Source organism: Vipera berus (genome assembly GCF_964194415.1).
Source record: "Vipera berus genome assembly, chromosome: 1".
Taxonomy (NCBI): Eukaryota; Metazoa; Chordata; class Lepidosauria; order Squamata; family Viperidae; genus Vipera; species Vipera berus.
The window spans coordinates 118,442,276-118,467,543 of record NC_138202.1 but is presented as its reverse complement, the minus strand read 5'-3'; the positions used below and the strand labels follow the sequence as shown (position 1 = coordinate 118,467,543).

The window sequence follows — 25,268 nt, the reverse complement described above, 5'->3', positions numbered from 1 at the left end:
AGACAGCACTTTTCTTCAGCTGGAGGGGAACTCTGTTTTTTTCCTTATTATATGCAGTTTCTGAGGAATGGGCAATGCTGATCTGGGGGTCCCTTTGCACTCTTAGAAATATTACAGTGTTTATAGAATTCAGGTGCATCAAGTCTCCCAAGGCTAAATACACCTATTTTGTAATTTAAATGGCTTTGTTTTGCTTGTAAATAAAATTTAAAAAAAACTGCACTGCTGAAAAATTGTCATTTTACTGCTGACTTTCAGCAGCACAGTTCTGGGGACTGCAAAAATAAGATTGGGATTGAATTTGTAGCCCAAAGATGTCACCAAGCTATATTGTAAAAGATAATTACAGATTCTATGCAGACCCTTCTATGAACTCATATGGAGTGGGGATAGTGTCTGCCACCACATCCCATCATTCATACAGTAAGCCAGACCAAAAAAAATCCCTTGATTCACAAGGAGCTAATCTTGATAGAGTTAAGGGTGACTAGAGAAAGGTCAGTTTCAATTGCATTGTGAGGTGAACCTACTGGTAACCAAACAAAAGCACGAACCTGCATGAAATCCCAATATATCTCTGTTATTTTTGAGAAAAAGGATTTTTTTTTAAAATTTCAAAGCAGTTGCTCAACTAACCACACAAGAACAACAAATAGCCCGGGATTTAGCATGAGATGTTCATTCCCTATCAACCAGTTTTTCTCTCCAGCCCTCTCAGAACAGACTATTTCCAATTACTGTCTATTGCTAATTAGGTCTGGTGAGTTTCTGGTCAATTTCCCCCTGTTCACTTCACCTGGTTAATAGATTCACAAACAATCAAATCTCCCTGGATCAATCCCAGGCATTTCTGTGTTGGGATGCTGGGAGATGGAAAGGTGGGTCATCTGGAAGGGCTCTTTAGTTCATCTCCAAGCCTCCAAGAGAACATTTGAGTGTGAGATCTGATGCTTGACACTGACTTGAACTGCAGAAATAAACCAGATCATTAGGTTTTTCGGGAGTGGGCGGGTGCAGAAGTTCAGCTTCCATTTTTATAGAATCAATGTGAGAACTGTCAGTGGTGGTCAACCAAACACCAGGGGTTTATATGGGCTAAATATTAAAAACAAACAAAAACAAGAGGATTGAGGAATGATTTAAGGAATGAGACATCCGATAGCCCAGATACCCAGACTTCTCTACCTCATGGCTCCATATCCAGAGAGACCAGTTTCCTCCCGAGAAAAACAAATCAAAATCTCTGCTCGCTTTCCAAAGATATACATCAAGATAAACCTAAACGGAGAGTTTAGAACATGTATGCCAGTCCCTAAGTCCCATCATCCCTGATAAATCTGCTGATTGAGTGACATGAGTTGAGTTCTTCTGGAGGACCCCAGGTTGTTGAGAAAAAGCCCCCAAAAGGATATTGTGCTTGTACCTTGAATGCTCAGTGATAGATCTTGTTATCATCCTACAATAGTAGTAACAACAATAATAATAGCATGCCAATAAATTGTCAGTAGTTTACAACAAAAGTAAATGCCAGGTGACATTCTCTAATAGAGGGAACCCACCACAAACCTCTTCTGTTGGACCTGATGGGAGGGGTAGATGTCACTGGGGAAAGATGATCCCTCAAATAATGCAGCCCAGAAGGGCTTTATAGGTTACCCCCAGAATCTTGAACTGGACTCAGAAGCAAATTATATTGGTAACCTATGCAGCTCATGGAGCAGGGCTGTAACATACACACATCTAAGTGCAGGCAGAACTGCCCGTGCTGCTACATTTTGCACCAATGGGAGCTTCTGAATACTCTTCAAGGGCAGCTCCTATGAGATCAATGCAGTCTGGACTGATGCGCTCTAGTCTAGGCTTGTCACCATATTCTTCTAGCCGCTGCATGAAGATATTTCACCAATTGAGCTAAACGTCTTGCCTCAATCCTCGCTCGCTAGAAAAGAAAAGCGGTTTATATTTATCTGTAGCTGTTCCAGTTGAAAAGTAGTGTTTTCCCTCTTCTGAGAAAAGAAGACCTGCAGATCTGGCTCTGCTGGTTGGGCTGGGGACCAAAAGGGCAAGTTCCACACCGGAAATGGCTGCTGGATTGACGGCAGACTCCCCCTCCCCCACCCCCCTTTGCTCTCTGTTTTCCACCCATCCATCTTTTTGGTTATCATATTGATGTATTCTCCTTGTCTTCCTTTTTCATTGTTTATTTTACGGTTCTATTATTTTACCTCTGTTCTGTTTGCATTCCTTTCACTTTCTCTCTTTTTTACTATTCTTAGCCACCTCGAGTAGCCTCACAGCGAGATGGGTGACAAATATATTTAACAAATACATATATAAAAAATAAATAAAAGTCTTACTACGGACACAATCAAAGTTCCTTCATCCACAATCCTGGTGATAATGTATTCAGGGAGCTGGGATTTTGAAAGAACAGTAAACCCATCTTAAAACAAAAGAAAAGAAAAAGAAAACAAGACATTGTGTGCTTACGAGTTTGTCAAGTGGAATAACTGACCAAAGAAATCGCTAGAACTGCAACCTCTTGGCTGGTAAACAGAGGAATGCTGTTCCCAGCCAACCTTGCTCTCTTGAGCACTTGCTCTAATCAATTAGCAAACACTCTAAAATTCTCCCCCTCCCTGATTAAAATCCATTACTGTAGGGGGTGCCTCCCCACTCCAGCTTCTTTGGTTCCAAAGGGGGAAAGAAGAACCAATTTACATTTAAATGTAAAACACACAAACACTAGTACATCATGTCATATTGATGGGATTTGCCATTATGATATCTCATCCTTAGTTCCTCTCCCCACATCTTTTTTTTAAAAAAACAACAGCTTGCTTTTCTTTGCCATACAGCCCTTCCTCAATCCCACCCAATAATCCTTCCCACTGCACCTCTCAGCAGTTCCCTATCGCCTGTCAACCAGTTTGGGCTGTTTATCAACTCAGATGTAATGATGTACAAGAATGGGGCTACTCCAGAATTCATGGAAGAGCACTATTCCAGAATAGTGCTTAAACACAAGCCCCCAAAGGAACCTAACAACCTCCCTTGGGAAGCACATTCGTAAAACCCTTGCAGAAAGTTCACTTTCTTACAACACCAATCCCACATCAAAGACAGCAGCTGGTTGACGTTTCTGCTGCCTGCTGGTGATACTTGTTGGGAGGCAAACAAAGCCAGAGGATTTCACTACAGGGACACAACCGTTTCCCGACTTGTTACCAAATTGGGTTCAGTGATGGGATAAGGCAAAGTAGACTGGCAAACTTTTCTGCCACTTCAAGGGCTGGAGGGAAGTACTTTAACCCAGCTATGGGGGAAAAAAAGCCCTATAAATCATTAGCGAGAAAATGGAATAGTGTAGACGCAACTCAAAGACCAGTTCCATGGTTTTCCCCTCTTTTCTTTTTTTCCCTGGCATTTAACTACCATGCCCATGAAGATAGAAATTAGCACACCAGCAACTAAATGATAAACATTAATTGGAATAAGAAAGGTATCGCCTATATGGATTATGTTCACCCATGATGACCAAAAAGAGAAGCAAACGCAGGAACATTTAGCGGAAAGGGTAGTTTGATTTCAAGATAATTGTGGTTAATGGTGTTAGCATTTTACCAAGTTCTCAGTGGATCTGGAGGTAGGAAGCAAAAAAGGCTGTAATTGAATTTGTTCCATTAGTGGCCATCCAGCCTTGGATGTGTGGCATCTGATACCTCATGGAGATTTTGTTCCCTCTTAGGATGCTCAAAAATTCTTCCAGTGCAAACTGGGTAGCATCAACTACATTTGTTCGCAGGTTCTGCAAGATGTCTCATAGTTGAAATACAGAGTTTCTGTCTTTCTTTTTTTAAAATCTAGACAGGCAGAGTGAAATATAGCAGTGAGAATGAAGCATTTGAATTAGGAGTTTGGTATAAATATTTCATAGAAGAAATAATTGGCAATTGAACTACTTTGCCAGAGGAAGTGGCAGAATCAGAATTAGGCATCTCATATTCCATTAAAAAAACTTATCTTAAATGCTTATACATTATCAGCACATTGCACCCTCTTGCCTATGAGAAATCAGACTAATTATCAGAGGGGTTCTATAATCTGTAATTTGGTTATGTTACACTTTCCATTCCTAAGTGCATGTTCTTAGCTAGAAGTAAGTTTAATTAAAACCAGGGGAGCCTACTCTTCAGTACCTGAGTTCAAGAGATAATTTTATCCATGCTGACAATCTGTATGTGCTTGTTCTTGTGCAAAACAATGCTCAGTTTTTAATTATATTCAATGAATTGTGGTAATAAACTAAGTTCTTTCTGTACACTAGAGGGCAGTGCACATCAAGAAGTAAAGTGAATGTGTGGAATGGCCTGATTAGGTTAACAAAAGAGTAACTTTAACATCCTTTAATGGCCAATTCTAATTGATAGTCTAGCAGTCTAAAGGTTTGTACAATCAATTTACTTATATTACAACAAAGCTAGATTTCGTACAGGCTTGTTTGGTGGCTGAATTGCAAACCAGAATGAATCTAGTTCACCCGTGAATAAACTTGTTAGTTTCCTGAAGTTAGACAAGATAGGGCTTACAGCAGTCAATCCATAGGTTTTTAAAATATCTTAGCAGGTAAAAATTGAAAACAAAAGGCATTTCATCATTATTAATGCTGTATGAAGGGTTGGGAGATACAACACCTTAATGAAACCTAGGGTATGTTTCATCAAAATGGCATCTCTAGATCAGTTGAAGTTCATATGTCTTAAAATTGCCAAGGTTGAGAAACACTGTCCTAGATGAATGGGTTGGCTACAATTAAAATAGGTCTAAATAAGCCATAATGGGAGTTAGTGAGCAGAGGATGCCATTGAGAGACTGCTAATTGAGAACAGCTAGATATGTCAATCAAAGCCAAGGAGAAGAGTCAGAAGCTACAGATCTAGTTTGTCTAAGGAACCATTTCATGAAGGCTGCTGATAATAATTAATTAATTAATTCACCATGTTATATTTTTTATAATGCAGCAAGTGCAAACTTTCAAATGCAGCTGAACTAAAGTGCCCAACGGACTAGCCTCAGGCAAGGGGAAGGGTGTGGATTCTAGGCCCTGTAATTCAGCAACACTGGGAACAGGACAAAAGCTGTACCTTCCATTAGTCATAGAAGAGTTACTTCAGGGGGTCTTCAAACTTGGCAATTTTAAGATTTGTGGACTTCAACTCCCAGAATTTCTCAGCCAGCCAGGGCTGAATTACTGTATTGAAAGATCTCTTTTTCCACAGGTGGGTGTTCCTGCATGAGAAGGCCTACCAGATAAGGGACACCTCCATTGAATCCTCTGTTGTAACAAAAGTGAAGGGGTTTGGCAATTACAGTAACCGCATTATGGATACAGCAGATTATGTCACACCTCCACAGGTAAGGCCGTCCAGGAGGGAAGGGATAGCAAAGACAAGATTATTTTTGCTGCAAAAAATGAGCAAGGCTATGCTTGGAGAATGTGCACCAGCCCCTTCAAACAGCAGCTTTGGATATCTTCTCAGCTAAGCCATGCAACTTTACTATAGGCCACAGACAGCCTTAGCCCCATTTGGGGATCCATAGAACTCCCTCGGGATCATGCCACCAAATATCAGCTGCAGAATGATTTTCCTGTGGGAGACAAAGGGAAATCAGCATGCAAAGCCTCTGATCAGTTTAACACATCTATAAAAATAAAATCCCACCTCCCACACAAACGCACACATGCTGCCAAAATGGGAGAAAACCAAGTGAAAATTCCTCCCTGCCCCGTCTGTTAATTTTATTACATTACTTCATTATTTCCATGGCTATTAAAAACAATAATAAAAGTTCTTCCTTGATGCAAGAATGTGATCTGCCCTTGAAATATAGAGCAAAAAGCAATTTCAATGAGATAGAACGATAGATATACCCTGTGTGTGTGTGTCCAGCCAATTCACAACACACTGAGACAATGAAAAGAACTACAACTTGCAAACCACAATTTCCAATAAAAAGAACTACAACTTGCAAACCACAATTTCTGAATTCATACATTGAGTTAAGCCCAAATTAAACAAGGTACATTATAACTTAGTGTGATGAGTAAGCATCGTACAATTGTTTGCTTAGTGAGAGATTAGGCAGATTAACATCCTTCAAAACTAGTTGTTTCAAATAAGTCTAAAAGCACATGATAAAGCTCATCGTATTCTACCATCATAACTCCACCATCAAGACATTAGGTGGCTACTGATGACCCAGGATTTGGTTCCTCTGCTTCACTCAGTTGGGTAACTTCTACTTTTTATTTGCCCAATGTGGGGAGATGTCTTGGGAGCTAAAGTTTTCTGGGAACTGCTAATAACAGTAGCCAACTGGTTTCATACACTGTCTATTAAGCCGTGGTTAGAATGCAGTACTGCAGGCTATCTCACTGCTCACTCTAGGAATTCGATTCTTGAGCAGCTCAAGGTTGACTCAGGCATCCATCCTTCTGAGGTCAATAAAATGAGGACCCAGATTGTTGGGAGCAATATGCTGACTCTGTAAACTGCTTAGAGAGGGCTGTATATACTGTGAAGCGGTATATAAGTCTAAGTGCTATTGCTATTAAGCCATGAGAAAGACAGAAGAAGGAGAGGTGAGCTTAAAAGCAGATGGTATAAAAATGGATGGGTCCCTCATTTGAGCTAAGGGTAATCAGCTGACCAAAGTGGCTTCAGTCTGGTGTGCAGTGCATCACAAGCTATGCCCCATAAATACCTTGAGTGATTTTTGCAGAGTATACAGCAACCCAAAGAGGAAGCCCAACACAGTGTTGGTGTCCATTTCTAACACTTCAATGCCCTTAAAAAAAATCTCTGCAATATTCTAGAACAAAGCTATTGCAGGGGTAGCAGGTTCCATAATAAAGCATGATGACATCAAAATGATAAACACGTAATAACATCATTCCACAAATATCACGCCTACTTTTTAATATCATGACACCTAATCTGGGTATTTCATTCATAGCATTAGCAAGATAATATTGCAATTGCATGGCTTTTCATTTGTTTCTCTCCCTCTACAGCACGGATGTCAAACTCGCCACATCACGTGACGTGTCGCGATGCATCGCGACTCTTTTTGCATTGCTAGTAATGGGGTGGGTGCAGCTTCGGTATGATGAAACCGGCCCGTGGGCTGGCAGTTTGACACCCCTGCTCTACAGGTACCCATATTTAGGAACATTATGTGAGAATTTCAAGGGAGAGATCTATGACTGCTGCTTGACAACTATCACAATGTTTTGCTTATACTACCATCCCAACAAAGAACCAAAACACATTCTTTAGGCTGCACCCATCAACCATCAAAATAAGGGAAAATGAAATACAGTACCAAACAAATTGAAAAGACATTTAATTTTATCATTTTTTGTATTCGCGATGTAAATGGTATGCTTATATAACTGTAAAGCCAGAAATGGCCCCTCTGCATTTACTTAGGAAGTTAGGGAATTACTAGGGAATAGATATCCTAATAAGGAATGTGGAATGCCAATTTACTAACAAAGTTCTTATATTGAGCTGACTCATAATGTGATCTCTCTATGCTCAGTTGTTTCTTGGGACTTCTAAACCATGTTTTATGGCTTAGCATGCTGTTGGAACCTAATTACAGTTTATTGAATTAACCATAGGTAAACAAACAATTTTGTACAATGCACAAAGCTAGTCCCTGTTCAAAAGAAAAGGGGTGGGTGAGTGGGTTGGGGAGAGAACAAGAATAGAGAATGCCTAACAAATTTTTCATGCTGCATGGAGTTGCAAATCCCACTTGTTTTTCTAAAAGTTAGAGAACATATCTTCATTTATTCATTTTGATTGCTGAAAGCTGCAAAAGGGGAACATACTCACAAAGAACCCTGACAGTCTTGCTTAACTACAAAGAGGGAAAGATATGTTCAAGAATCATGGCACAATTAGAATGACTGCTAACTGAGAACACGAACAAACTCTCAGTTGATTATTTTTCCAGTCCAATCCCGAATCACATCTACAGTAAGGAATTCTGAGGCTGGTTCCATATAACCACTGGCTTCCTCCTTTTCCCAGGGTTGACTGCAGGGAAAAGGGATATGCCCAAAGAGTCAAGGTGTCTTTTACATTTCTTACACATATAAATGGATGGAGTCTCAATTGTGTGATTGTAATCACTATCTTGCCTTTTCTTAATCCTTCCCTTCCCCTCTGCACTGCACCCCCATCTATAAGCAGGATTGTCTCTTCCCTGCTTGGAACTTGGTCTGATCTTCTCTTTTTTGAGATAATCAGTCCTCCCACAAGTTGACCAATCCAGGAACACTATCTAGTACAGGGGTCTTCAAACTCGGCCCTTTTATGACTCATGGACTTCAACTCCCAGAATTCCTCAGCCAGCATGCCTGGCTGAGAAATTCTGGGAGTTGAAGTCCATGAGTCATAAAAGGGCCGAGTTTGAAGACCTCTGATCTAGTATCTAACTGGCACACAAACCCTTCCTTGTTCTTCTTTTAACACGTTTCCTGCAGATCTGGGGGAAGGAGCTGATATTGTACTTCTCTGAAACCACAGAAATTTGTGTTAATTCAGCTACTGTATGTGAAACCAATGTAAAATCTCTTAGTACTAGGAAAGACACTGTTCCATGGACAATATTTATGCATTTAGACAATAGAATAAGGAGAAAATGGCAAATGAAGTAGCAGCTGAAGGTAAATGCAAAACCAACTGAATAATTTAAGAGGCTGAAAATAAAATAATTGGTAATTTTTGTTAAGTGCAAGGTCAAAAATGGCCCACTGAGCAATTCTGGGTGTCTTTTTTCCTGAAAGGTAGACCAATCACCACTTCCTAATTCCCTGGGAAGAAATCCCATGTAATTCAGCAGGATAGGCATAAAATTGGCTAGTAATCAACTACAAAGATTATCTGACTGCCAAAGTTTTCCTAAATAGTGGTATTAAAAATGGATTCCTCTAATTAAGGCTATCCATTGATAGCCATAATCCAGCATTCTGACTCGTAGATGTCCTGACGGCAGCCGTTTCTCCATCTCCTTCCTTTGGCCAGTTCATTATTGGAAACTATAATCAGTCTCAACTTCTGGAGCATGTGAAATACATGTTAGGAAATCTGCAATTTTTCTTTGTGCACATTTGTAGGTTGTGAAACATTTTACAGGCATGCAATAAAGGAATGCAAAGTTGCCTGTTGCAATCTAGAAATGACACAAGCAAGGTTAGGAACATCCTGTATCTTGGAAGTGGTCCTGCTTACGCTTCAGTGTTGAAAAATATTGGGGGGATGATATGGACATTTATGGAGTCCTAAAAATCACAGAATTGGGAGGACTCATGTAGGCCATTGAGTCCAAGCCCTCTCTTCAGTTCAAGAATCCAAACTTCAGAATCTCAGATAAATGCTTTCTCAAACCATATCTTTGTTTGAGAACATCCAGTAAGGGAGAGCTCATACCTCTACTGATAATCCTGTTCATTGTTGAACTTTTTATTATTAGTACATTTTGCTTTTGTTTTCAAAATTCTAATCTAATCCTAAATCTTAAAGTTGTGAGCTTGGGGGCCTATTATGATCATCCCTAGGCAGAAAAAAGTCATTGGGAGTTGATTTGCCTTCTCTATGCTCTTACATTCAAGATGTTTGACATCACATTTTCTCCCCTTCTGCCTACATCTCTTGTATCTGTCCACCTGCCAGGGGACATCAGTCTTTGTCATCATTACCAAACTCATTGTGACGGAGAACCAGGTGCAAGGCTTCTGCCCTGAGGTATGTTGGTAAACCAAGAGGGCAGGAAGTGAGATAAACTGGAGATTGGGGGCTAGGGGTAGTAGCTGTCTTCTGCTTTGCATAGACTTTGAGCTGTTTTCTAATAGCAGGTAGGAGATTCAAAACTTCAGTGTTTTGCTTCATGCTGCCAAGGAATTGTTTATAAAAAGCTGCAGAGGGCCATGACTTGAGTGAAGCTGGATTATAGCAAGCTGCCTTTGTTTTTAATTAGGCAGCAGCTCTTTGGCATTCCAGACTGAGGTCTCTAATAGCCATACCTGAAGAAGTGAAAGTCTCACCTGGGAACAATTTGCATGCACTGGATGTGTTTCCCTACAATTAAGTGGTGGGCTTTTGACTTTCAAAAGAGTGGGCTACTCCCAGCTTCATAATATACACATTAATTGTGGAGGGGGGGGGGGAGGGAGGATGTGTGTGACCTGGAAGTGGACCAGTAATTTCTGCTTCTCATGCTTTCTGCCCTTCCCTTTGTCTTCCCCTTTCAGAATAATCATCATTACCAGTGTACCTCAGATAGTGAGTGCAAGAAGCCCGTCTCCATCACCGGAGGTGGTAAGCCAGATATCTCACACAGAGGGGGGAAAATGCTCATCACAGACTATCTGTTAATTCCCAGTATGATTATGGCTGGGCTTAGGGAGACTAAGAAACTTGTTTAACATGCAGGTAGAGACTGTGTGCCTGACTATTGCTAGAATGACACCATTTTCTGATACAAACTGGATGGTAACAAAAGTGAATGCAAAAATTGCAGGAGGACTGGCTTAAATTAGCTAATCTCAATGTATAAGCTAATCTCAATGTACACATGTACTTTGACAATAAAGGTTTTTTATTATTTTAAAAAATGTGCCTGGGAAAGGGTTTGGCAGAATTCTGACTGAAAGAGGACAAGAGGTGACAGTAAAAGCCTTGGTGGAGCAGTGGGCTAATGCCTCCTTAAGTAACACCAGCTGCCTGCAATTAGTGCAGGTTCGCATCCCACCAGGCTCAAGGTTGACTCAGCCTTCCATCCTTCCGAGGTAGGTAAAATGAGGACCCAGATTGTTGGGGGCAATAAGCTGACTTTGTAATAATGCCGCTTGGGGGTGTGTGTGAAAGCCCTAATAAGCAGGCATATACATAGAATGAAGGCTACTGCTAAGCTTGTAAGCCGCCCTGAGTCTTCGGAGAAGGGCGGGATATAAATGTAATAATAAAAAAAAAGAGCAGTGCAGCTTTACGCTAGGCGAAGGGTATGCAGACCAGATTTTTGCACTTTAGCAAATTAGTAAGAAATCTAAAAATGTGAGAAAGTTTATTTTGTATTCATTCGTTTAGAGAAAGCACAATAGGCTTGAATTATGGAATTGTTTTGCATAAATATACAGATGGAGGTTGGCTGCTAAGTGTGATAAGCACAGTATATTATGGAAGAAAGTATGCATGACAATAAAAGCTTAGCAAATGGTACACTACAAAGGTGGGAACATGACAATGATGTATTTATGAGTGAACGTGCAGGGAATCCTTGTGATAGTAGAAGGAAGTTGTTGGGATGTGAATATGCATGTACTGTACTTTTGTATGCAGACAATACCATTTTATTGTCTGAGAACCCAAATGATTTGCAGTGAATGTTAGGTGGCCTGTATAATGCAATGAGAAGCATGCATCTGAAAATTAATGTACTGTACTGAAGATCAAGAAGGTTATGTTTGACAGGGAAAAATATTATTACTTATTTATTTAGTGTATAGCATCTACAGTGGTCATGCAATCACTGATACATAAATTTAGTTTTAAACAAAGTTTAAACAAATTTAGTTTAAATAAACCCCCGCTATGGTTTTTTATTCTGGACAATGTTCTGTCTAACAGAGCGGCTAAAAATCTATACACACCGTGACCAAACTGGATATTGCATCCTTCATGGTCAAAAAATACAGAAGCAGCAATTAGACTACAGTGAAAATTGAATGGCTATTTATACATAAAAGGCAAAAAGACTTGAACAAATAAATACATTTGTGATCCTCAGCAGAATATTTATTAAAGAGATTGAAATGAATGGAGAAAATTTAAGAAATTCAAATAGCAGTAGAAAGATAGTAGATGGCATCAGTGATGGAATTCACAATATGTGAACAACCGGTTCTCTGTGTGGATGCTGCTTCTGGAAGTCCATTCTGGGCCTGGGCAACAAAAAATTAGCTACCGGTTCTGCCAAACTGGTGCAAACTGGCTGAATCCCACCACTGGATGGCAGGTAATCTGTTAGCAAGAAACAAATATTTGTTGAAAGAATAAAAAATAGCTATCTATAAGATTGTCGTATGGAAGTATGAAGCAGAAACATAAAAGTAAGTTGAATCAAGTGGGAATATAATACTTACCGGTACATATGATCATCTTAGGGTAAATCAAAAAGAAATAGAGTCAAGAATGAATGGGTGCAGAATAAATATGTATCAAATATAGAAGTTAGTATGAAAAAAGAAGCACTTGGTGGTAGTTTAATCCTACAGAAAGAATAAATGAGTGTTGAATCACAAAATATATAACAGTGAATGGGTAGAGCGAGAAATAAAAAAAAAAGTGAAAATTTTAGTTGGCTGGAACTAATCAAATCCTCAAAGTGAGAGAGAAAAGTTGAAAAAAGAAACAAATAATGTACGGGCACAGAATAAGCAAGGATGGTTTGTAAGGATACAAAACTATAGAGCAGGGGTGTCAAACTCAATTTCATTGAGGGCCGCATCAGCATTGCGGTTGCCCTCAGGGGGCCGGGTGGGTATGGCCAAGGTGGGCGTGGCCTACTGGGTGGGCATGGCTAGAGTGCATATGGCCTACTGGGTGGGCGTGGCCAGCTCTACATCGTTCGCATCAAGGGTGCCTATGGGGGCCTGGGCAGGAGTGGGACAGATCTGAGGGTCTCTGGCAGAAGGAAGGTCTCTGGGCCAGGGCCAAGGCAGTGGGGGCCGTTCCCTCACTGTTTCCAGGATGGCTTCGTGGGCTGCATGAAACCACGTTGCGGGCCGGATCCGGCCCCCGGGCCTTGTGTTTGACATGTCTGCTATAGAGAAATATAGAGAATATAAATTAAATTAACTATATTTCTTTTTCTTTTTTTATTATCACGTGTCTTTAATTTACTTGGCTTCCTATTTCTTACAACTTTTCTCTGCTTTATATAACATTGATGAGTATGTTGTAGCGGTATAATGTACTAAGAGACTAAAGATAACAGAGCTGTAAGAGCAGTGGAACATGAACACTGAAACAGCATCAAGTTCATGCCAATTTGATACTTTTCGGCCAGCAAATGAAAATGGTGCATCTGACCCATTGGGATTTGTAGGGGTATCCAGGGACTTTAAGAGGGTGTGTTGCCCATTCTTTACTCTCTGATCCCTCTGCAGACTGCTATTCTCTCTATGCATCCCGAAGGTACCTTATCCACAAAAGGCTACTGTACAGAATTCCCTTCCAATCCAATTCTATTTCTGCTTCAAATTGTCCCCTCCATTTTCTACCTCTCTGACACAATTTATTTTCCAAAACTTGGATGATGCTATCCTTATATTGGGGAGACTTTTTAATCTCTTGAAAGATAAATCTGATAGAAATATAAATTAAATTGTGCAGAAAAAATACGGCTTCTAGGTACCACTATTGATGAGTATATGAATATATGAGAGCCATGGTGGAGCAGTGGTTAGAATACAGTATTGTAAACTAACTCTGCCCACTGCCAGGAGTTCAATCCTGATCGGCTCAAGGTTAACTCAGCCTTCCATCCTTCCGAGGTCAGTAAAATAAGGGCCCAGATTGTTGGGGTCAATATGTTGACTCCATAACCTGCCCAGAATGTGCTAGCACTATGAAGTGGTATATAAATCTAAGTGCTATTGCTATATTATTGGCCTTTTTCTGGGGTACATTTTCTAGAAAAAAAGGGGTATAAAAATTACAAATATTTTTGGCCTCATTCTACTGATGAGACAGATGGAAGCAGAATTGCCCCCAGACAAGCTGTCAAGATGAATGCCAAGCAGTGGGGTGAATTAGGCATCTAGTTATTGAAATGATGTTTTTCCCCCCTTCTGCAGGAATATTAACAGGCCGATGTGTCAATTTCAATGCTACTTTTCGGACCTGTCAGATCCAGGGCTGGTGCCCAGCAGAAATGGACAATGTGGATGTGTAAGCACTCACCTATAGCAGTCTATGTTATTTCACAGGAAGGGAACATAGGCCATACTGTAGTTGGGAACATAGTCCCAGAATGTAAAACTAGTTGACTTGAAAACTAGAGTTCCTTCTGGGAGGGTTGACGTATATATTTTTATTAGCTTATTTTTTTAATAGGACTTGGGTGATAATGGCCTGGGCACATGGAAAGCTATGGATTCAACATCAGCCTCACTATCACTAAGGGAATTTTCTCAGTGTGTGACCTGCAGAAATTGTGGAATGCAATAGCTAGTTGTAATAATTATATGGAATTGCCATGTGTGATTATTTTATGGACAAAAATGATGATTTTGCTTGAAGATTTTTTTTAATTTTGAAGGGCCAACTAACTGTGTTTTATGTAGGTTTTATGTATACAGACTACAGATCCTCATTCAATGCACCAGTTTTTCTTCTTAGGAGAACTAACGGTTGGATATTTAGAGCAGGAATCAAGTTCAGTATTGACAAAGGTCCTCCCTCCTATTTTGCTATTGGCTTTGTATGCCTATCTACTGCCCCTCTTACTTGTCAATAAGGACTATGGGGAAATTCAAAGATCCGAAATGAGAACTTGGTAAAGGGGGGGATTCCCTCCCCAATAGGAGTATTAACCCTTTGCTATCAATCCACATATTTTATCAAAAAGAGAAATTAAGATTTTCTTGTTTATAGTTTCTCCAGTTTGCTATAGATTTCCAGAGGACAAATTTTTTTATAGTTGTTTTTCTTCCTTTCTTTAATTCACTCCTGATTTCAGTCTGATTTCAATCAGTATTTTTCTCTCTGCAGACCTGTAATGCTAGAAGCTGAAAACTTCACTCTCTTCCTTAAGAATAGTATTCGCTTTCCACTGTTCAATTTTGAAAAGTGAGTAAAGTAACACCAACCCAGACCAAAACTACACCTTGGAATTTGCTTCTCAGGAAATATTAGGTGGACTTGGACTGAGAATTACTTCTCTAATGCAAAGATTTTGCCTGACCAATACCACCTGATCTTGTGAATTTCAGGAGGTCCCTTGGAAAAGTAGCATGGATAGAGACAGGCTTCCACAAGTCCACCTGGACCATCAAATCAGTACATAACATACACTGACACATCTAATCAGTTGTTGGGTAATGGGCATGTGTTTATGTTTACACCTGTTTATGTGTCTGTTTGTAAAGAGACAGAAAGCAGCCACAAGTCCACCTGGACCATCAAATCAGTACATAACATACACTGACATATCTAATCAGTTGTTGGGTAATGGGCATGTGTTTATGTTTACACCTGTTTATGTGTCTGTTTGTAAAGAGACAGAAAGCAGCCACAAATTCACTCTGATGTGGAATCAGTCTTTCTTGGCCTGTTTCTCCTCAAATGGGGTGGCCTACTCTTCCAATAATTCCCACCAACATGTTACTTATGAAGTGGGTTGAGTGAACAGGAAAACAGTTTATGTAGCCTGCTAGCAAATTTTGGGCAACTGCTGGTAGTTTTTAATAGCTAGAGCTCTCAACTTTTGTATTATCTCTAACTGAGGCTAGATAAGGAGGTGGCTTTGCAAAATCCCATAACTTAAAATGCATTTTGCCAAGTTCAGAATTGTCATTCTCTACACTATCCTCTGACCACAACCACCTCTTTGCTTCCTTCACAGGGGAAACCTGCTACCCGACATCACAACAGAAGATATCCAGAAATGCCACTTCCACCCTTTAAAGCAACCCTTCTGTCCAATCCTGCGCCTTGGGGACATTGTAAAATTTGCAGGGCAAAACTTTACGTCATTGGCAAGGACGGTGAGAATGCCAGTTGCACAGTGATCATACTGGAATAGCAACCAACATTTGGGTTTGCCTGGAAATTTGTTTTCAAATCCCCTGTTAGCCATAGAGATTGCTCAGGGTTGTTGAAAAGTCATTGTCAGGTGGAAATTACAGGGTGGCTGAAATTCTAAAATGCTAATCTCTAATCTCTATGGTAATTTAGAAGTATAAATGTAATTATCGGTGAGATAAACAGTGAAATAAGAGAGCCATTGGCCAAAGTGAGGCCAAGAGAACAGCATGGCAACTAGAGACTGCAGACAAAACAGGATTGCCTGGAAAGCAATAGATAACTTTTTTGATACAGAAGTGTATGTTGCATTAATTGGTGTTGGAATAACCCCTTATTCTTAACCTGTTATTAGTAAGCAGAGCCCCACATCTTAGAGGTATGCAGAAGAAATGTACCTTTTTCTATTTGCCAGTGACCTTGATTTTTTGATCAAACGGTCAGTGAGTAAATTGTACCTTTAGAAGCAGCTCTGATTTCTTTCTTTGGCTTAATTGCTAGATCTCCCTGAGATTTTTCCTAAAGCTGTGCTTTTCTACACAGGGTGGGATAATAGGAATCAAGATTGGATGGGTGTGTGATCTGGATCATTCGTGGGAGCATTGCATTCCCAGTTATTCTTTCAGTCGGCTTGACAGCGTCTCCGAAAAGAGCAAAGTTTCTAGCGGATACAATTTCAGGCAAGTCCTGTAGAAAAGCAGTACACAGAAATCTCCTTTTCCAATATTGATGAACTGAGATTTCTCTCTGCAATTGTACTAGCTTTTGATTTACAAATATACAATCCTTCGGATTCCATCTGCTGAAAATCTTTTCTTCTGTGTAGGCACCCCAGAGACATTTCTTAGAAAGGAGGCCATTTTTTATTTTGGTTTTCATCACAGGCAAAGCATAAAATAAGTTGCATAACATACTGGTACAAGCACTCACTCTTCTATCCAGATATAGAGAATGTATGGGAAGGTGGGTTATTCAGGCCTGGACCATTTGCTTTTCCCATTCAGTCTTGGGATACTTCCAATGGGGGAAAAAAAACCTTGTAGGTGATCAGGGAATTTTTTCCAGCCTGAAGGTCTGAAGGCTCTCTGTTAAGCTGCCTATTCCTGGGCTTAGGGACTAATGGATTGATCTAGTGTACTTTGGACCTGAGCACTTTTCATTAGCTCCTTTCTGATAATACTGGTGGTTTTCTTGCAGCACACTAAGTTCGCCCTATTGTCACAGAGTTAACATGACAGGAAGCTCCATCTTTCCTCCCGGGCTATTATGCCAAAACTAGATATGTGTACCTTCCCAAACCGTAGCCACTTGCAAAACTTCTTCATTGCCATTCTGTTGCGTGGCAAATGTGCCCAAGTAATTATGTTTGCTCTCAGAGTACCTAGGGCAGGTCTCTGTGTATATTTGTGTTTGTACATACATAGGTATACACCCACCCCCTTTTCCTTGTCCACAGATATGCTAAATATTACAAGCAAGAGAACGGCACAGAGTTCCGCACACTGATGAAGGCATATGGCATTCGCTTTGATGTTCTTGTATATGGAAATGTAAGTGAGGCAAGCCAGACCTGCACATCTTGGAGCCCAGGGCTGCTGAATTGTAGAGGGAGAGGAATTCAAATATAAAAGAGGGAATTAGGAAGTATCTGGAGGAGGAAGAAGTCCTGGTTCTTTTGCTTTTGGAAAGGTGTTGCTTCTTGAGTTCCCTAGACTGCAAATCATTATAAAATGTATTAAAAATGTTGTAGAGCCACCCTCATTGGGCCTGCCTCCTTTATCATCCACATTAGTAGCGTCTGACTTCTTCCTCCTCCTCCTCCAATGGAGGAAAAGTGTGAGAGCAAAGCCTCCTTAAATGTTTTTGAGCTGTAGGGCTGTGCAATCTTTAAAGGAACACTTCAGCTGGATCAAAGTCCAAATGAAACCTCCCATCAAAATCTCAAAGGTGCTGTTTAAAAAGCAACTGGACTTTCTTGATATTTTTCCTTTGAAAATGTTTTGCTTGTCATCCAAATAGCCTCTTCAAAACTGAAGAAGCTTCTTGTATGAGAAGCTAAATGTCTTCAAGGGGAAAAACCCAAGAAAGTCCAGTTGCCTTTTGAACAGCACCTTTGGGACAACCATGACCTGGATGGATAACTGAGAATCTCCATAGACATTCTCCCATCAAAGGTTTTCTACAAAAGACTATGTTCGCTTGTAAACCATGGAATATGGCAAAGCTTATTTTCACAGGTGACATTTCCATTGTAGAACCTACTAAGAAAGTTCATCCTCCCTACTTCTTACAGGTGGGTCTTTGGCTTCATCAAACTAAGTGATGCACCTTAGCAAGGCAAAATACCTCAATGAGATAAATCAAATTAATATACATAAGTTTCATCGTTAAGAATTTTGTCTGGCCAATCAGGATTCTGGACTGACATTTTCAACTGCAGAATTCACCTTCAAGTGGGGCATGCAGGGCTAGGGATCCCATCTTACAATCTCCCATGATCGTGGATGGCCTGGTCCAATCTTCAGAGGAAGATTTGAAGAATTTGATTTACACAAAAGGTTTAGAGTTTAGGTCTAGACCTAAAGACCTGTAGAAATTAATAGGCCATAACTTATAATTACCAGTTCCACTGATTTCGTAAGAAATACGTGCAGCTGAATTAGTGTGAATCCAAACTTAACTTTCCGAAAACAGTCATCTATGTTGCCATAACTCTGTTCCAGGAAAGAATCCTGATTTCATCCTTGCAGAAAGGGCTCCATTGCAATTGTGGTAAACAGTTTCATGACAAAAATGAGCCATCCAGGCTAGTAGCCCAAATCATTGTCATGCTAAAGAAAAATTACCAGGGGGTTTCTGAAGCAAAGGAAAGAGAAAAAGAAAACTGATTTATTTGCAGATAGTCAGACACTGGACTTGCTTGCATTTTGAAATATAACAGCACTGGATGTTTTATCTACCTTACAAGCACCAGGATCATGTCATTTGCCTGTGGGAGGTATCATCTTGCAATAGGACTCACTGATAATCTTTGTAAGAAGATAGGCTTTCCAGTCTTCCAATCTGAACTGCAGGGTCAGAAGAAGGTGAAATGTTCCCTCCACACCCCCCCCCCCAAATGATTCTGCTATGTACAAAGGATAGATTCTTGAGAAGTAATAGGAAATGAGCGCCCACAGAGTGAAAATGGCCATCTGGAATACAGGCAGTCCTCAGCTTATAGGATCACAATTAGGGCCAAAATTTCCATTGCTAAGCAAGGTGATTGTTAAATGAGTCCTTGCCGATTTCATGACCTTTCCTGCCATGATTGTTAAGGGAATCACACGGTTGTTAAGCAAATCCATCTTACCCCCATTGACTTTGCTCGTCAGAAGCTACCTGGGAAGGTTGCAAGAGCAGTCACATTACAACCATCGATGCTGCAACCATCGTAAATCTATGCTGGTTGCCAAGTACCCAAATTTTCATCATGTGAGTGTGGGGATGCTGTGACGGTCATAACTGCAAGGATCAGTCGTAGATCACTTTTTTCAGTGCTTTTGTAACTAAACATTACTAAATGAATGGTTGCAAGTTGAGGCTATAATTTTAAGAGTATGTGAGCCAGGATTGTGGCTGTTTTGTGAGAGGATATAAAAGGAAGCAATACATGTAGTCCTCAATTTACAGCCACAATTGAGCCCAAAATTTCCTTTGTCAAGTGAGGCAGTTGTTAAGTGAGTTTTGCCCCCATTTTACAACCCTTTTTGCCACAGTTGTTAAGTGAATCACTGCAATTGTTAAGTGAATCATGCAGTCATTAAGTGAATCTGCCTTCCCCGATTGGCTTTGCTTGTCAGAAGCCGGCTGGGAAGGTTACAAATGGTGATCACATGACCCCTGGGACAGGGCAACTGTCATAAATACATGTCAATCACTAAGCATCCCAAATTTTGATCATGTGACCATGGGGATGCTGCAATGGTCATAAGTGTGAAAACTGGTCAGAAGTCACTTTTTTCAGTGCTGTTATAACTATAAACAGTCACTAAACAAATGGTTGCAAGCTGAAGACTCCCTGTATTCCATGAATGGACAGAAAAACTATTTCACAAAAGACAGAAGAAGAGGTAGCATTCCGCCACAGCTGCTTACTCACATGTACCAACTGCCCTGTCCCCCAATTCCTCCATCCCACATTCACTTAGGTTAACCTGTTTCTATTTGCTTACTCTGCCTTATCTTCCCTCAGGCTGGAAAATTTAACATCATACCAACACTAATCAACTGTGTGGCTGCTTTCACGTCTGTCGGGGTGGTAAGTGTTTTGGTCTAATTCAGCTTTTCATCTCCGTTCCATTAGCTTTTTTTCTTCCATTGTTTCTTCCATAGGTTTGGCTCAGAAAATCCCACTGTTAAAAGGTGTCTGGTTTTCAAAGCTAAGCTAAGCTGTATCTCCAAGAAAGTTTCCTTAAACCTTAAGAAAACACAACTTTTTGGCATGCTTGGCTACTTGGCACGACTTTACACAGGGCTTTTTTTCTCATAGAACGCTCAGAACGGAGTTCCGGCACCTTTTTTGGATGGAACCTTGTAGGGTAGGCAAGGTGGGTTGTATGACATTTGTGACTTCCGGCACCTTTTTCTTTTACAAAAAAAGCACTGACTTTACATATCAAGAATGTACCAAATGCAACAGAGGCATTTGAAAGAAAAGATAGACATGGCACTTTTCTATAGAAAATTTAGTCATCCAAAGGCAAGCCTTGCCTCCACAGCCTTCCCTCCTTCCAAGGTTGGTAAAATGAGGACCCAAATTGTTGGGAGCCATATGCTGACTCTGTAAACTGCTTAGAGAGGGCTTTCTGAATTCTTAACTCATTAGAACTAAAAATAATCTCTCTCTGATTACAAGTAGTCCTCAACCTACAAACAGTTTACTTAATGAACATTCAAAATTACAACAGCATTGAAAAAAGTGATTTATGAGAAATTTTCACACTTGTGATCATTGCAGCATCCCCATGGTCACATGATTTACATTTGGATGCTTGACACCTGACTCATGTTTATCAGGGTTGCATGGTCCAGGGTTCATAGGATCATATTTTGCAACCTTCTGACAAACAAAATCAATGGGAAAACCAGATTCACTCAACAACCGTGTTACTCATTTAACAACTGCAGTGTTTTACTTAACAAACAGGGCAAGAAAAGTCATAAAATGGGGCAAAACTCACTTAACAAATATCTCACTTAGCAACATAAATTTGGGGTTCAGTTGTGGTCGTAAGATGAGGACTACCTGTATCTGCATCCACTGATACCTTGAAGTTAAACATGTGAAATAATATATTAGATGTTAAGAAATACTGTACCAGTGAGATGGGCAGCATCAAAGTTTAATAAATAAATAAATAGAGAAAAATTAACAGCAAATTTTGCAACCAACTTTTTAAAATGGTTTACTACAGTTCTGATCTTTCTGGCAATTTTCTATTTTTCTTAAAATCTAAAAATGAATGCAAAAAAGAATATATATGGTACATCTTTTATCCTGATTGTGCCATAAATTTTGTACAGGGCATTAAAGAACATGCTTTGGCAGAACCTTCAATATAATTGGAATTCTTCCCAGGCAGAAAATATTCTGGCTTTTAGGAAATTTAACATTTTATAATGTGTAAAATTGTATAATATCAGCATGTATGTGTTATAAGTTACGCTTTCCACTATAGCATTTAACCTAACCATATCACCTGTTTTCTTCTCACCTCAGGGGACAGTCCTATGTGACATCATTCTCCTCAACTTCCTGAAAGGTGCCGATCAGTATAAGGCCAAGAAATTTGAAGAGGTAAATCTGTGCAAAATATACCATTAGGCTTCCTAGGGTCTCTCTGCAAACAAGAGGCAGCATGTGGCACAACATAGTCAGTTCAGACTTGTGGGGGGGGAAACCCTTTAAACTGAAATGTGCACTTGGGGCTATTATTATAATTTATTCTGCTATTATAGAAGAAAGCAATTTGGCATATTTCAAATACTTGGAACTATAATCCTCTTGATGAACAGCCATTATCCAAGCTCCCACTTGGAGTTTTGGCAGTCTCATAAAAAAGTTTTAAGGATATCCAATAAAGGAGCCCAGCCAAGCAACTGAAGACCAAACATGCCGCCTTTATTTATTTAAGAAAAATTTCTTCTGTTCCTGTCTTCCCTTATGCAAGGCAGTCTCTTCTCTAGAATTATTCACTATGAAGGCGGGGGGGGGGAATCTATTTTCTTTTCCAATTAATTAATTAATTCCTCATCATTCCCTACATTCCCCTCTCTTCCTGCCAGATTCAGCTCTGATTAGGCATTTATGTATTGTATGCGTGCCTGCTTCTTACCATAATGCAATGGCGGGATTCAGCCGGTTTGCACCAGTTCGGCAGAACCGGTAGCTAATTTTTTTGTTGCCCAGGCCCAGAATGGACTTCTGGAAGCGGCATCCACACAGAGAACCGGTTGTTCACATATTTGAATCCCACCACTGCCATAATGGCTCTCAAAGCATAAGAGCAAGAATAGCAACGAAAATGCTCTTAAAAGTAACAACTAAAACATTTGAACGGTGTGCCAGGAATACTGTAAATGTGGACAGGGTGAAAACTACTAGACATTCTCTTTCATTTAACAGACATTTAACTCTAATTAAAATTAAATTACAAAGGATCATTACGCTTATAGTTGTTCCCCCTGTGTGAAATGATCTTTTCTTTAGTCACACCAGAAATTTCAGTTTGGCAGCACCTTCTGAGGGATCAGAGTTGGAGTTTTGTGCCGGCTTCTGAGAATCACTCATTTGTGATCCATTGTGTTCCACAAAGCAATCTAATTTAAGTAGAGAACCTGCAGTTCTACCCTTAATTCCGGGTTTCTATAATAGTGAGGAAAAACAGATCTGGATGCTCTAAAAAAAGTCTGCAAATGTAGAAAACCAAGAGGTGATGAGCTGCTTCATGCTTTGAAGCCTAGTGCTGCATCTCATTTTTCTTAATCTACAGTAGGGATCACTGTGTTTGTGATGTAGCAGGCCCTGTTCTGGACAGGGATGCTGCAAGGTTTGGCCCATTCATGTATTAGCCCTCCTGGGGGATACAGCCCCTTAAGAAAGGACCAATTTAACAGAATGCTATTGCTAGCTTCTCCCTGTTGTCTGTGTTTGACTTTGCCCTTGCTTAACTTTACAAAAATATTACTGAAGACTGGTGCTTTCCCATAACAGTTCCTAAGCTTTTAAATTAAACTTTTAATAAAATAAAAAAGTCACACGAGGGAGGAAACAGACAGGGGCTAAGGGAACTTTTAAATTCAGGCAAGCAAAAATGCCTTCAAAATATATTTTATCAGAAAACTTCCCATCAGACACACTTTCAAAAATATTCACTGAATCCTTATGCTGAATTATTCAATAGCTGAATTCTAATGGAATTAGAAATCAGAGAGAAGCAGATTCAAGGGAAAAATTACAGTTTTATACTCATTTATCAGAGAGTTACGGTAAGTGCTACTTAAGTAAGCAAATCTCACTTCTGATTAGACATGCAGGATTACACTGAATATATTAACAGAACATCTTATTTTCTAGAGGAATCGTGTAGAGGGAAGCTTTCTTTTACTGACTGGTTTAGTATAATAAAACCACTTTAAAAAACAAAGAAATGTCTTTAAATGGAGCGATTTAGTTAGGTTAAGAAAAAATAGATACATAAAACATTCCACGTTATTATTATACTTCCTCTAAAGAATTTCAAATGACACAAAAAGTCTGCTTAGTTTATCATAATCTATTTAAAGCAATGCTTCTCCTTCCGAAAAAAAATTTCAAAAACTGCTAAATCATTGAATTTGTTGAGAATTATGTAAAATTATTCTGGCACAAGATAAAGCAAAAAATCTGCATAAGAACTTAAGTAAAAATTACACAGATCAGGGGCTCCCTTTTCTTAGTACGAGATTAGTATGACTTTCACTTTTTAAATCAACTTTCCACTTTATTAAATTTCAAAAAATATAAAATACAAATTATAAAGGAAAAATTTTTCCATAATGGTTAGAGTAGCCCTCCATAACTTGGTACCTCCTTGATCTGTCCAACTGTCTTTCAAAATTCCCTGCAACATACGATAGAATTGAACAAAAGTAGGAACCGGGAGAACCAGGTTAAAACCCTATTTTGCCATATGGAGACAACTAAAGCTTCCTCCTTCTGTTATATACAGTATTCAAGATGGACAGTGTTTAATATTCACATGTTATGTATATGTAGGGGTGTAGGTCTATACATATGTTGTATATAGTATGTATATGTTATATAGTATGTTTAGGTGTGTGTCTGTATGTGTTCACTTTGAGAGCAGGCAACTAAATTTCATTTTTGATGTGTGTTGTTGTGCCCACAGTAAAAAATCACAGTAAAGGTTATCTTGTCTTGTCTTGTCTTGTCTTGCCTTGCCTTGCTTACCTTATCCCTGATCCCAAACGAACTAAAAAGATACCTAGGAAGGACAAAAAAAAAGGCATGGGAAAAGCACATGTGCTATCTTGAGCATTTTGGAGGAAGAATAAGATATTAAGGTCAGATAAGTCCAAAAGTCTTATCTGACTTGGTGGAGCAGTGGGCTGATGCCTCCTTCAGTAACACCAGCTGCCTGCAATTAGTGCAGGTTCGAGTCCCACCAGGCTCAAGGTTGACTCAGCCTTCCATCCTTCCGAGGTAGGTAAAATGAGGACCCAGATTGTTGGGGGCAATTAAGCTGACTTTGTAATAATGCCGCTTGGGGTGTGTGTGAAAGCCCTAATAAGCAGGCATATACATAGAATGAAGGCTACTGCTAAGCTTGTAAGCCGCCCTGAGTCTTCGGAGAAGGGCGGGATATAAATGGGATTAAAATAAATAAATAAAAATAAATAAATAAATATATGGGGCGAGTATATAGTTCAGGTAAAATAAAGAGGGTACAGATGTTCAGATTGGACTAGCATTAACAGGTCTCAATGTCTTTCTTACTAGGTATCAGAGACAGTTCTGCGTCCTGACATTCCTAGCAGATCTGTGTATCAAAGTGACCAAACTTTGGGAGGCCGCTGTGAGGAGAAGCAATCAACTGATTCAGGGGCCTACTCAATTGGGCTCTAATAAATAGGAACTTTGAAGCAGATATAAATAAATTCTCTTTGCTGATCACCTGCATGGACATTGCCTTGCGATATAGCCTTCACCTTGAGTCTTCTTTTTACAAACTGTGGTTCACGAAATGGCTTTTTTTTAAACCCTTTTATCAAGTGCTTGTTATTCTTCCCACTTTGACTTTTTCCTCTTCTTAACCAAATACCTGTCATGTCTTATAAAACCAGAAG

At 39.7% G+C, this 25,268-nt stretch overlaps 1 protein-coding gene across 1 annotated transcript in view; it reads left to right on the top strand.

Annotated features, from left to right (window-relative positions):
• The window catches only part of P2RX3 (purinergic receptor P2X 3), a gene marked incomplete at both ends in the record, with an annotated part of 33,127 nt that extends 8,080 nt beyond the window's left edge, over positions 1-25,047 (top strand). The window contains 11 exons of the mRNA XM_081314291.1: positions 5,280-5,415; positions 9,747-9,818; positions 10,325-10,391; positions 13,931-14,024; positions 14,847-14,924; positions 15,700-15,841; positions 16,422-16,567; positions 17,335-17,428; positions 20,113-20,178; positions 21,640-21,717; positions 24,922-25,047. Coding sequence (XP_081170417.1) covers positions 5,280-5,415; positions 9,747-9,818; positions 10,325-10,391; positions 13,931-14,024; positions 14,847-14,924; positions 15,700-15,841; positions 16,422-16,567; positions 17,335-17,428; positions 20,113-20,178; positions 21,640-21,717; positions 24,922-25,047 — 1,099 coding nt within the window. The remainder of the gene's footprint in view (positions 1-5,279; positions 5,416-9,746; positions 9,819-10,324; positions 10,392-13,930; positions 14,025-14,846; positions 14,925-15,699; positions 15,842-16,421; positions 16,568-17,334; positions 17,429-20,112; positions 20,179-21,639; positions 21,718-24,921) is intronic.
• Between the last annotated feature and the right edge of the window lie 221 nt (positions 25,048-25,268).